Source organism: Dasypus novemcinctus, chromosome 8 (genome assembly GCF_030445035.2).
Source record: "Dasypus novemcinctus isolate mDasNov1 chromosome 8, mDasNov1.1.hap2, whole genome shotgun sequence".
Lineage (NCBI taxonomy): Eukaryota > Metazoa > Chordata > Mammalia > Cingulata > Dasypodidae > Dasypus > Dasypus novemcinctus.
Window position 1 is genome coordinate 79830908 of NC_080680.1, and position 14037 is coordinate 79844944.

Consider the following 14037-nt stretch of genomic DNA (forward strand, 5'->3'; position numbering starts at 1 on the left):
TCCCTTTAGAATTTCTTGAAGGGGAGGTTTCTTGTTGGTATACTCTTTCAGTTTCTGTTTATCAAACAACACACTTTTAAACAATCGATAGGTCAAAGAAGAAAGCACAAGGGAAATTAGAGCATATCTTGAGGTGAATGAAAATGAAAACACAACATAGCAAAACTTATGGGATGTAGCAAGGGCAGCACTCAGAGGGAAATTTATAGCTCTAAATGCCTATATCAAAAAAGAAGAAAGATCACAAATCAATAACCTAATGTCACACCTAAAGAAACTAGAGCAAGAAGAGCAAACTAAACCCAAAATTTGTAGAAGTATGGAAATAGTAAAGATTAACTCTCTTTTCTGGCTACTGTGCTTTTTGGAAATGGTGGAGCTGCAGATCAACTTGAGGAACTCTGACCCTCTGAAGGACAAATGTTTCTCAGGCACCATCAGGCTTAAGTCTACTCCCTGTCCCAAGTTTTCTGTTTGTTTGCTGGGGGACCAGCAGCATGGTGATCCTGCATTATTATCTTGGGACTTCTTTGTTGATCTCATGTGTGGGATTTGCACATTTTTGAATTCCATGTTCTCCTTTCTGTTGATTTATTTTCTTTTGTTTTCTCCTTTTTGTTTAGTGCTTTTTTTGTTCTTTAAACACACTTTTCTTCTGCTTCCTGTCAATGACAGAATGTGAACATTGTTTTGCTATTTTCATTAAGTTTTCCCAGAAAAAAATTCTTCTAATTTTCAGTCACCTTGATGGTTGTAATAAGGGGAGGCCAAGGCTGTGGATATCTCCCATATGGACATTAAAGCTCTAAAGAAACTCAATAAGAATAAAAAGATGGTAAAGAAATTGACTGAAGCAGTTTGATATTATTTATGAATTCCAAAAATAGATATTGGATTATGTTTGTAAACTGTTCTGCCCCTCTGGGTGTATTAGAGTGTATTAACTTCAGAGGTTTCATTTTTACCGGATTAAATTATGATTAAGAATAAAGACAACAACAACAACAACAAAAAATTTTGATTAGGACTTTGATTGGGCCATGTCAGTAGGGCATTGACAGAGAAAACAACATAATAGAGGAGAGAGTTGGAGTCTTGTTGCTGGAGCCCCAGGAAGTAAACACATAGGAGAAGAACACAGGGGAATAGAGATGACTCCATAGACATGGCAGAGCCTGCCAGTCTACAGCTTACCTTGTGGAGAGAAGAGAGCAGCTGAGTCCAGAGAGAAACAAGTCCTGGGAGAGAGATGGGACTTATCCCAGCCTACAGCTGATACTGGAAGAAGCTGGGACTATGGAACCTTAAGAGGAAGAGGAAGGCTGAAATGTTGTAGCTAGCACAGCCATTTTGCTCCAACACATGGCAACAGCCTTTGGTGAGAGAAATAACTTATGCTTTATGGCTTGGTAACATAAGCTTCTACCCCAAATAAACACCCATCATAAAAGCCAACATATTTCCGGTATTTTGCATCAACACCCCTTTGGCTGACTAATACACTGGCCAAAATGTATGATGCCTTTTTGGCCTCTGAGTCCCTGATCAAGCAGATCACACAAACCCTTGGCCCAGGCCTGAATAAGGCTGGCAAGTACCCTTTTCTGCTAACCCATGATGAAGACATTGCGGCTAAAGTTAGTGCAATGAAGTCCATAATCAATTTCCAGATGAAGAAGGTGCTGTGTCTAGCTGTAGCAATTGGCCATGTGAAGATGACAGACAGTGAGCTTGTGTGCAACATACACCTGGCTGTCAACTTCCTGTTGTCACTGCTCAAGAAGAATTGGCAGAATGTCCAGGCTTTATACATCAAGAGCACCATGGGCAAGCCCCAGCGCCTATACTAAGGCACAGTTCCATAAACCCTAGTGACACCATTAAAAAAAAAAAAGATTAGAGCAGAGAAAAATGAAATAGAGAATAGAAAAGCAAAGGAGAATTGACAAGACTAAAAGTTGGTTCTTTGAAAAGATCAGTAAAATTCACAAACCTTTAGTCAGATTACAAAGAAAAGGAGAGAGGAGACACAAATAACTAAAATCAGGAAGGAAAGTGGGGACATTATTCTTACAATTCAACAAAAAAAGCCAAACAACCCAATTATAAAATGGGCCAAGGATTTGAAAAAACATTTTTTCAAAGATATTTGAATGGCCAATAAATATATGAAAATATACTCAACATAAATTTAAAACTACAATGAGTACTAGCCACTAGGATGGCTAGTAATAAAAATGTGAAGTGTTAATGGGAATGTAAAAAGGTACAACCACTGTAGAAAACAGTTTGATGGTTTCTCAGTCAAACACAGAATTACCATATGATCCAGTAATTCCACACTGTGGTAATCCACTTACATGGACCTCAGAAAATTATGTTCTTAAATTGCTCCATTCTTGTGGGTGTGAACCAAGTGATGAGATCAGATTCAGTTAAGGGGCATTTGATTAGATTACTTCAGTAAGTTGAAGCTCAGCGTGGGTCTTAATCCTCCTATTGGAGTCCTTTATATACTGGAATTGAAGAATGCCACAGAGACAGAGAAAAACTCCTAGAAGCTGAGAGGGGAAGCCCTGGAAACCAGAAGCTGAAAGCAATGGAGCCTGGAGGAGAAGGGAGAGACAGCAGATGCCATGACTGTGCTCTGCTAATTGCCTGATCACCCATAGCTGCAGCTCAGGGAGAAAGCATTCTCCTGATGATGCCTTGATTTAGACATTTTTCTCAGTCTTGGACTGTGAGCTTAGAAGTTAATAAAACCCCACTGTAAAAGACAACCCATTTCTGATATATTGCCTTGGTAGCTTTCAGCAAACTAAAACACACTACTAGGTATATACCCTAAAGAATTGAAAGCAGGGACTCAGATATTGTAGATCAATGTTCATAGCAGCATTATTCACAATAGCCAAAAGGCAGAAGGAACCCAAGTGTCTGTTTTTCAGATGAGTGGATAAACAAAATGTGGTATATCCTTATAATGGAATATTATTCCATAAAAAGGAATGAAGTTCTGATACATGCTACAACATGGGTGAACCTTGGAGACCTCATGTTGACTAGAATAAGCCAGCCACGAAAGGGCAGCTATTGTATGATTTTTATTATGTGAAATATTTAGAATATGAATTCAAAGAGACAGAAAGCAGAATAGTGGTTATTTTGACTGGAGGGATGAGATTGGGCAGTAATTACTAAATGAGTATGAGTTTGGTTTGGGATAATGAAAACAGTCTGGCAATAGTGTTGAAAGTTATACAATATTGTTAATGTATTTATGTCAATGTCTGTCAAAGAAATGCCCATTTAAAATGGTTAAAATAATTTTTATGTTATGTATATTTTACCACAATTAAGAATTTAAAAAATTATAAAAAACTGGACTGTAGTGGTTGGTGCATAACTACATAAATTTACTAAAAATCATTGACCTGTACACTTAAAACAGGTGAACTTTATGGTATGTAAATTATACAATAAAGCTGTTAAAAAAATCCCCGTGGCATTCAACAATACTTGGTAACCAACTCTTAAAACATTTTCATTCCTTCATCAATTCATTCAATTAGTCAACAAATCTTTTTTGAGCACCTTCATTAAACTATGTGTTAGAAATAAAGAAAACATGTCCTTTGCTGTTAAGGAGCTCTGAGTCTTAAGAGTAGGTAGATATGCAATTACTTTTCCAAAAGATAAGGTTTATAATGGAAGAATGTACACGCAGTTGTTTTATTTTCCTGTTTTCCCTGTAACCATTCCTTCTCTGGCTCCTCTTCCTCCTCCTACCTCTTAATAGTAATGCTCTTTACTAGCTGACCTTTGTTTCCTTCTCATTCTAAGTCTCCTGGCTACCTTATGGCTCCAGCTCTCAAAGTCTTTGCAGCTGATGCTCAAATATTTGTACAAGTTCTGTTTTAACTTCCTGATTGTCCCTGCCTCTTTTTCTCTGTGTATGGAACACCTTTCCTTCCACCTTTGCATGTTCAGTCCTATCTATCTCTTGAGACACATCTGCCTTACGCGTGAAGCCTACCTTGATTCATTCCCTAGCTTCTGCTGAATGCCTCTAGTACTTTGAGAGGCAATTCAGCATCATGGTTAACTGCTTGAGTTCTCGTGAAAGATGCTGCTGGTTTGCATCCTGGCTTTTCCTCATTTTCTTTATCAACAAAATGGGGAATAAAATAGTTATATGTTGTTTTTTTCAAGTGGCCGGGAAGATGGTGGACATTCAGCCTGAGTGTGCCTGCCAAAAGCAGCCGACAATCTTCCAAAAATAAGAACAGGGTCCTGCTTGGAGAAACCGGCAAGGAGAAGCTTCCGCGTTACTACAAGAATAGAGGTCTGGGCTTCAAGACACCCAAGGAGGCCACAGAGGACACTTACATCGATAAGAAATGTCCCTTCAAGGGTAACGTCTCCATCGGAGGGCGCATCCTGTCTGGCGTGGGCAGCAAAATGAAGATGCAGAGGAACATCATCATCCGCAGGGACTACTTCCACTACATCCGCAAGTACAACCGCTTTGAGAAGCACCACAAGAACATGTCTGTGCACCTATCCCCCTGCTTCAGGGACGTCCAGATCGGAGACATCGTCACGGTGGGCGAGTGCTGGCCCCTGAGCAAGACTGTGTGCTTCAGCGTGCTCAAGATCACCAAGAAGCAGTTCCAGAAGTTCTGAGCCTGGACATCGGCCCCCCCCCCCCAGCATACATAAAGTTATTTTCCCATCTGCAGGACACACACACAAACACAGACACACACAGACACACAGACACACACACAGTTATGTTGGTAATTGAAATCTCTAGCCTGTACTGCTCTCTCAAGTACATTATCAACTATCTAATAGGTATGTTCTCAAGGATATCCCACACAATCTCAACCTTAATATATGTGTACAAAAGGAAATTTGTCTTTCTTCCCAAACCAATTTCTCCGAGATTTTCTATCAGTTAACTGTAGCATCATCCTTCTAGCCAACCTGCCTTAATTTAAAAGCTCTCCCTCACCTTCGTACCCAATTGTTTACCACAAAAGAAAAGACATTCTCTATCTTTTAGTCACTGTGGACTAAGTACTATCACTTTAGCTCCTTAACACTGTCGTCCCCTCCACCTCAGTTACAAATTTACTGCCCTAATTTATTTCTTTTTTAAAAAAGTTTATTTTATTTATTTCTCCCCACCCCCTGGTTGTTTTTCATTTGCTGAATCTGTTCGTCTTCCTTGTTTCTTTAGGAGGTACTGGGAGCTGAAGCCAGGACCTCCCATGTGGCAGGGAGGTGTCTAATCAATTGAGCCACCTCTGCTCCCTACTTTGTTTTGTCTCTCATTTTGTTTTTCCTCCCCACATCTCTTGTTGCGTCATCTTGCTGTGTCAGCTTGCCGTCTTCTTTAGGAGGTACCAGAAACCTCTGCTCCCTGCTTTGTTGTGTCTCCCATTATGTTCTTTTCTTTTTTTTTTTAAGTTAGGCCAGTGAAAATAATTTATTTGGGAAATGAGGGAAAGAATAGTGTTCACTTAGAAATGGGAGAGAAAGATGGAAAAACAATGATATTTTGCATCAGCACCCGTTTGGCTAACTAAAACACTATCTATCTTGCTGAGAAGGGTAACTGATCCTGGTCAAGTGCCTGGAAGGCAGCGAACTGTACAGCTTTCTTATGCACTTTCCCTTTTAGCCAAGGAAAGTAGGATGCCTGAGAGCCTGCATCACAACATTCAGAAAGCAATCCTTTTTTTTTTTTTAGCAAATTAAAAAATTGTCTTTTAAAAAAAAGATACATAGATCACACAAACTGTTACATTAAAAAACATAAGAGGTTCCCATATACCCCACTCCCCACCCCCCGACTCCTCCCACATCAACAACCTCTTTCATCAGTGTGGTACATTCATTGCATTTGGTGAATACATTTTGGAGCACTGCTACACCACATGGATTACAGTTTACATTGTAGTTTACACTCTCCCCCAGTCCATTCAGTGGCTTATGGCAGGATATATAATGTCCTGCATCTGTCCCCACAATATCATCCAGGACAACTCCAAGTCCAGAAAATGCCCCCATATCACACCTCTTCTTCCCTCTCCCTGCCCTCAGTAACTCCTGTGGCCACAGTCTCCACATCGATGGTACAATTTCTTCCATTGCTACAGTCACAATAGTTCTATAGTAGAATACCAGCGAGTCCACTCTAATTCATATTTTATTCCTCCATCCTGTGGACCCTGGGATGGCAATGTCCACTCCACCTCTAAATCGAGAAGGGGCTTAGATCCCACATGGCTGATGGACAGGATTCTCCTGCTTGCAGTTGTAGACTCTCTCAGTTCCCTGGTCTGTTGGTTGACCATCCTCACCTCCCTATTAGCCAACCTGGGTAAGTCCAACAAACCGGAGAGTAGGTGTTGCAACTCTGCTGAGGCTCAGGACCCACCTGGCACATGGCCAGTCAAGAGATTCAAGTCTCCTGAGCATACACCAACCCCAGTGCCAACCATAGGTTCAGTAAAAGTGACCGAAGAAGCACGTATAGAGAGTCAAATGAGCAAACCCTCCGTGGGTCTGGCAGTATCCTATGGGGCTACGAACTTGCAACCTGAGTTGGGCTTATGAAGTCTTAGTAAATGCTTAGTTTAGTGGTTCTCAATCTTGGCTGCACATTAGAATCATTGGGGGAGCTTTTAAAAAATGACATCTGGGCTGGACCCCAAGACCCCAAACCAAATAAGTCAGAAATTCAATGTGTGTAGTGGTTTGATCTACTGTGTATCTTCCCTGCTTTCTGCTCTGAGCTTTTTCCATTCCTTTCTGGTGCATGCACCTTGCCAGAAATCCTCTGCCTAAAATGCTCCTCCCTCCAAACATTCTTCATACCATAAATATTTACTAAATGCTTACCACATACAAGGCACTATTCCAGACGTTGGCGATACAATGTGAATGTGAAATAAGATTTGGATGAGCACCTAGGTCTCAAGACATATTTATGGTTACTGAAGGCTTTTTTTTTTCTTCTTTTGGTTGCCCTCATTGCTAATTAAAACTTATTTTGCTCCATGGTATGACCTATTGTACCTTAAATCATCATTACAGGCCAGCATCCTACCCTTGTAAGGGCTTGACTCAAGTAAATCCAGTGGAAATTCTTCAATGAGCAGACACCGTTCCTGGGTGGAAGCCCCGCTCACACGAGATTAGCGGACGACAATTCCTGCAGCACACAGGTGTGGGCAATCTCGGCCCCTCCTCCCTGTAAACCGAGCTAGTGGGCGGAGTTGTCCTCAGTCTGGTCGCGAGGGAAAGCGGGATGGGACCCCGCCTCGTACGTGCTCATGTGTGGGGCGGGGTCAGTGGACTGGGCGTATATTGATTGGCTGGGGGGCGGGGCATACGGGGCTGCTCCGCCTGTGCGGATCCGCGCTCGGCAAGGATCCCGGCTGCACAGACGGGAGGATTTCCCTGTCGCTCCTGCCTCCCGGCGATGGCGCCGCGGTGCCGCGCCCAGTCTCCAGTTTGCCGGCGAGTACCCGCCGCTCTCCCGAGCTCTCTAGTATTGTGAAAGTGGGGCGGGTCCGAGGGAGCGGCGGGACGCTGCCCGCGACGGGGACCATGAGGAGCGGTCAGACTCGTGAGTCCGAAAGCGGGAGCAGCCGCGGCACCTGCTGAGGGGAACGCTGGGGCGCGGCGGAGGTTTGCCGGCGCCTCGGCCATGTCGCTGCTCTGTGTGCGCGGTGAGTGCGCTGCTTGGGGATGGGTGTCGCCGAGGGTCCCCAGACAATTCCAGCGGGCGTCCGGTTACCCCCTCTCCCAAACTTCACTTTCTTTCCAACCGTGCTCAGGGCACGGTTATGTTAACAACCATTTATAAACAGTTCAGGAGCTGTTTCCACCCTTTCTTGTTTTTTTTTTTTTTTTTTCCACTCTGCGAGGGTCTGTTACCTCTCCATTCCGGTAGTCATGTGACAGTGTTGGCTGGCAAGTCCAGATCCTATTCAACAGGGACTGGGGCTCTCCTCTAGTGAGAGTAGATGAGCTGGTAGACCACGGACGATGTCTGTCTATAGTGGGCAACCTCCGATTCTTCTTTTCTTTCTCCTCCCTCCACCGTAAAACTACAGTTGGCTTACTCTTTGAACGCGTAGTGGTACAGCTGTCACATCCCTTCCTTCCAGTGTATTTCTTGGCTTATCCTGCCCCCCTTCTCCTTCTTTAGGTCTGTACCTAGGCTAAGATTATTTTCATATGAGGTTTGTAAATGTGTGTTATCTTCTCTCCTTTTTGGGTAGGGCAGGAGATATGCTTTTTCTTTTTAAATCTTCAATCAGAGTAACTCAAGGTGAAGGGCCTTTATTGCTTTTTCACTGAGGGTACTTGACCCATCTAAGAAGACATCTTAAGGCAAGAGTTTTGGAATTTAAGAGGCAAGGTGCATACACTAAGTTCCAATGAGGGGAGGGACTGTTACTGTTTTTTGTATTCCCAGTTCCTGATATAATAGAAATGCAATCTCATGTTGAATGAATGGAAAGTTGTGATTTTAGAGAGATTATCTGATCAGAAAAAGCAGGGTTTGGATTACAGTTGAATTTGACCTTGGGAAATTCAAGTTACAGCCTTATTATGTGTTATCAAGAATGGGATAGGGTGGTTTGCTTGTGAGAATCTATCTGACTGATCACTAGAGCCTTTTCCTGGCACCTTGTAATGAGTAGAGTTCAAATTTCTTTGGGCTCCGCTGATTGGAAGCATTGTTGTTATTTGTGATCTTTCTAGTAACACTGTTTCTCCCAGCTGTTGACAAACAGGAACTGCTTTGCTCTGTTCTTTTCCACTGTTTGTTAAATCTGCATTATCCCAAAATGGATTTGGCAATTTCCGGGGATTAGGAGACACAGATTTTTTTCTTTCATGGTTGATTTTTCACCAATGAGATTTTTGCTTTTTCTTTCAGCATCTGAAGATCTGTTCATTTATTTAGATCTCTGCTACAGGATTTGGGAGAGGTTGGGCTTTGCAATGTCTCTTTGACAGCTTATTAGTTCTCTACTGCCACAGAGCATTACTTTCATAGTCTTTATGAAAGACTCTTTAGGCAGAAGTACTGGTAAGCCAGTAATTACTTCTAATTGAATTTAAAGACCTTCAGAGAAGGAGCTGCTACAGTTTTCATTTGTTCCAATATCAGGTAGCTTTCATTGTCTAGAAATCTGCTGTTTAGCTACCTGCTTCCCTTTTAATGTTATATTAGTAAAGTTTTTCTTTTTTTGAACCTGGGGGAATAGAGGCCAACAGGTCACTTTTTTTTTTTTTGAAAGGAAATCCTGAAGATTCTTAATTACTGAAACAGCTATCTTGTATACAAGTTTTCATATTAAATGGCAAACTATTCATTCTGGGAGAACTTACAGAAATGGAGTATAACAAATCTTTCTAAAATTACATTATTTGCATTATGCTTTGGCAGTAGGAATGTTATTCATATTCTGAAAGTAGCCTGTGTAGTTATATTATTAAATTTCAATTAATCTTGAGTAGAATTGAGCTAGAAAGTTTTCCTAGTAGTCAAAATACAAAAAATAGTTAATTTAATGTAGAAATTGGCAAACTGGTATTGATTTAATCATCTCCAAGCATTTCTTCATTCAAGAAGTCAATTCCGTAGTCTAAATCTTTAATAATATATTACTGTGTTCAGGTTAAAGGCTCTCAGTATTTTGACTTCTGCCTTTTTTTTTTTTTTTAGCCCGGTATTCTTGCATACCTTTACACAGATACTTCTCTGTAGCACTGATTTCATTCATTCTTGCCTCTACACTATTCTGCATTTATATCCCCTGAAATTCTCTTTCCATATTTTTTTTGCTTATGTAAAATTGATTCTTCCTTTCCCAACCCTTGGTGTACTTTCTCTGTTGCAAACTTCCTTCAGTTCTTCAGTCCAGTGATCTCTTTCTGCTTTGAACTCTTAGAGGGGTCTGAATAGCACCACTAATTCGGCAATGAATCATTAACTGCCTGATAACTGGTCTTGTATTGCTATGATCCAGACAAAGGAGGCAATAGCACATCAGAGTGTATCTGGAATTTTGTCTTCATTTTGGGGTATCACATTTTAAGAGGAACATTAAGAAACTAGACTGTTCAGAGAAGACTGATTAAAATAATGAAGAGTATAGAAACTATTTGAGGAAGGTGGGAGGTTTAGTTTTGAAATTTAAGGAGGGGATTGTAATGGTAAATGAAAACTTTAAAGAACTATCATGTGGAAAATAGGTCATCTTCTCCTGTAGTGCCAGAGGATAGAACTGGAGGAGATAACTAAATTTCAGGAAATTAAATAATGTATGGATAACTTTATCATTACATTTGTTCTGAAATGGAATGGACTACTTAAGAGGAAGTCGATTTTTTGACATAGGACATTTTAAGCAGAGATTGAATGAATGGTAAGGGCATTGTAAAAGGGATGTTGACGTTGGGTAGGAGGTTAAACCACCCTCTTACAGATTTCACTTAGGTGGTCATTACATATCTGGGAGCAACTTCCCTCATAATACTCATATATTTTTTTTGCTTCCATCAGAACCAGTACCACATGAGCAACTCCAGTATAGAAATCAAGAATTTTCTTTTACTTTTATTGTGTTGGTGTTCATGACTAGTTTATCCAAAGAAATTATAAGTACTTTGAGAACTGGGCTTCACAGTATTTTGTAATATTTCTTTGTAATTTCTGCAGTGTTTGTAACAGTGCTTACTTAGTTAAATAATCTGTGGATTCTCCCCTCACCTCAAATTTGAACCAGACATGGCCTCACTCAACTTGTTTTTTGTTTTTTTAAAAAAACAAAAAAAGCAAAAAATAATTTTTGGGGTTTTAGAAGCAATATATGTTAATGTATTGCCAATTATAGCAATGTATTGCTAATGATTGAAAATTTAGAAAACGCAGACAAATGTAAAAAGGAAAATAATCATACTAATCCTATCATCTCTAAAAACCATTGTTAACTTCATTATTTGCTTTTGTTGGTTTTCTTTTTTTTTTTAATTATAAAGGTGGTATATGTGCATGATATTCAAACAGTTTAGGGTGTAAAGTGAAAAGGAAAAAGTTCTGTTCCCAGCTCCTTTTCTCAGTGCCTAGGCATAAATACTCTTTACCATTTCTTGCAAGTCCTTCCAGAAATTGTCATTTCATATGAGCAGGTAGATAACATAATTGAATGTGCACAGTTCTTTGACTTTTTAAAAAAACTGAATGATATATCATGGACTATTTTCCTGCCAGCTCATGTGCATCTGCATCATTCTTATTAATGACTGTAGAGTTTTCCATGAGCATACATAATTAACTGCTTTCATATTGATGGACACTTAGGATTTTTTTCTTTTTGCTACTATAAACAAATTCTGCAATGAACATTGTAGAATGTCCATGAGTTTTGTTGTATGTTTGGAGATCTCTAATCAGCTCTCTACCTATCTCTAATTACTCTCTACCATACTTTCTGTGTGGTTTGCTAATTGCTGATTTCCTTGGTATAATAATTGCACTCAGCTGGACTTATATAGGAAAATCAAATGCCTCAGCATCTCAGAACAGCATTCTCTATTAGAGGAAGGTCCTACTCTACTAGGTAATATTTTATGCCTATCAAAAAGACCAGAGACCACTGTTCTTTTAAGTTTGACTTGTGATTTCCGTGTATTTTTTCTCCATATTTTTTTCATCTTTGTAGTTAAAAGATTATTTTCTGTATTGAACATGTATTACTTGTATTTTTAAAACAAGTCAAAACTGTCACTAGTGATGGTAACTGGACCAGGTGGATTTTTGAAAAGCTTACTATGATTTATCATCACTAATCGGCCATCTAATAAACTGAAAGGGTACTACTAGGCAACTCTTAGAAGTTACAATTTGATGGCTCAAGTATTTATAGAACACCATGATACATATTGATTCTATTTCAGGGAGTCCCCAAAATATATTTTGGTTTATAGCCATTATGGAAAGTAGGAATGGTAATTCAGATTTTGGAGTTTTCAGACCTAAGGATAGGTCAGTCAAGTATTTATTTCTCTCCCCCTCACCCCCCATTATTGTCGTCTGCTTCAATTAACTCCTTGCTGTTGGGTTTCCATCACATCATGGTTCTAGTAATCTCTGCCCGTTAAAGCAGAAGGACTGCTTGGTTCCCTTCCCTTAGCTATGGCATCAGGAAGTTGATTATACCTTGTCTGAGCCAGGCAGCAGTGAAGGAGGAAAGGACTAATTTCCTGTCATGGCCATTATAATAAAATGGCTTTCTTCCTTATAAGCAAATTACATAATTTCTTAGTTTCTAAAAGTTGGTTTCAGGAAATTGGGCTCTTTAGGTCAATACTTTCCCTGTGCTATGTGTGTTTGTTTAAAGTTTGGGCTGTGTATCATTGTAAATATTTGTTGAGCACCTTTTTTATTCCATTTATGATACAGATCTATATAGCAGATAAGCGCCCATGGACTCTAGATAGGTTTTAAAAGTTTCCTTTCTTATATAAACCCAAATAATCCATTAGGACAATTAGATCTGACTTGGTATAAGCAGAAAAGGTTAAATTCCTGCTAGAGTGGGAAAATATTGCATTGTCTAATTTTTAAAGTAAGGTTTTTAAAGTTTGGATGTTTTATACATACCTTCTTATGGACTGTATTTGTTAAAGGTCAGAGAAAATTTGGTCTTTGTGTGTATATATATATTTTTAAAGATTTATTTTTATTTTTCTCTCGACCTCCCCTCCACCGTAGTCTGCTCTCTTGTGTCCATTCGCTGTATGTTCTTCTGTGTCTGCTTGCATTCTGCACAGCACTGGAAATCTGTGTCTTTTTGTTGTATCTTCTTGTTCTGTCAGCTCTTCCTGTGTGTGGCACCACCCCTGGGTGGGCTGCGCTTTTTTTCATGCAGAGCAGCTCTCCTTTCAGGGCTCACTCCTTGCATGTGGGGCTCCCCTACACGGGTGACACTCCTGCGAGGCACAGCACTCCTTGTGCGCGGCAGTGCCGCGCGTGGGCAGCTCACCACATGGGCCACGAGGCCCTGGATTTGAACCCTGGACCTCTATCAGTTGAGCCACATCTGCTTCCCGTGGTCTTTGTATATTTTTAAAAACTTTTTTTTTGACCTGTAACATATATGTATGCAGAGAAGAACACAAGTCTTAAGCATATGTCTCACTGAACTATCACAAAGTGAGCCCCTTCATGTGACTACCACCCAGCTCAAGAAATAGAACATTGCTAACACCTCAAAAGCCCACCTCGTTCTTCTTCCCAATCATTGCCCCTTCCTTCTTTCCAAAAGGTAACCACTATCCTGACTCTAATACCATAGATTAATTTTGCCCACATTTGAACTCCTTAGAAATGGTATACAGTATGCATTCTTTTGGGACTGGCTTCTTTTGCTTAACATTGTTTGTCAGATGCTAGCAGCAGTTCATTGATTTTCATTGCTGTGAAGTTTTCCATTCTAAGAATATACCACACTTTATCTTTGCTGGTCATTTTTTTTTTCATTTTGGGCTATCATTTATAACACCACTCCACACATTATTGTATATGTCTTTTGTATTTTTTGGTGCTGCCTTGTTTGCATTCCTGTGTGTGGGCTTAACACATCTGGGTCATAGGTTATGTATATGTTCAATTCTAATTGGTAGTACAAAACAGTTTTCCAGAATTGTACCAATTTATCCTCCCAATAATGCCACTAACTATTTATTTATTTTTTCATTTATTTTGTGATGGTATCAGACCTCTTCAAATCAGAATCAGATATTATATGTAGTTCACATGTCTCTTTAGCCTCTTCAATATGGAACATTTTCACTGCCTTTCTTTGTTTTTTTATGACTTTGATACTTTTTTTTTTAAAAGAATGCAACCCCCTTCCCTCTTTTTGTTAACTGGACAAACTTTCCTCATTATGGAGTTGCCCCAGCCACAGTACTACATAGTTGGTATTATGTTCTTCTCAG

At 39.9% G+C, this 14037-nt stretch overlaps 2 protein-coding genes and 1 pseudogene across 5 annotated transcripts in view; all 3 read left to right on the forward strand.

The window, feature by feature from the left end:
- Nucleotides 1–319: 319 nt before the first annotated feature.
- On the forward strand, nucleotides 320–1850 carry LOC131279360 (large ribosomal subunit protein uL1-like). The gene is made up of 3 exons (XM_058301344.1): nucleotides 320–508; nucleotides 767–843; nucleotides 1502–1850. Exons 1-3 carry the CDS (start codon nucleotides 320–322, stop codon nucleotides 1848–1850), a joined length of 615 nt encoding a protein of 204 aa, XP_058157327.1.
- A 2373-nt stretch (nucleotides 1851–4223) lies between these two features.
- Nucleotides 4224–4686, forward strand: LOC101443289 (small ribosomal subunit protein uS17-like; annotated as a pseudogene).
- A 2611-nt stretch (nucleotides 4687–7297) lies between these two features.
- UNC13B (unc-13 homolog B) overlaps nucleotides 7298–14037 on the forward strand; it is a 293983-nt gene continuing 287243 nt past the window's right edge. For all 4 annotated transcript variants that reach the window (XM_058302037.1, XM_058302038.1, XM_058302039.1 and 1 more), the window contains exon 1: nucleotides 7298–7745. In XM_058302037.1, the coding sequence (XP_058158020.1) occupies nucleotides 7724–7745 (22 nt within the window). In that variant the 5' untranslated portion in view covers nucleotides 7298–7723. The remainder of the gene's footprint in view (nucleotides 7746–14037) is intronic.

Bases quoted from the DNA above. Each gene is read 5' to 3' on its own strand.
- LOC131279360 (XM_058301344.1), top strand. From the start codon at position 320: ATGGAAATAGTAAAGATTAACTCTCTTTTCTGGCTACTGTGCTTTTTG. The intron at 509-766 runs GCATTATTATCT...TAATAAGGGGAG, and splicing joins ACCAGCAGCATGGTGATCCT to GCCAAGGCTGTGGATATCTC. The intron at 844-1,501 runs ATTGACTGAAGC...GCTGACTAATAC, and splicing joins AATAAAAAGATGGTAAAGAA to ACTGGCCAAAATGTATGATG.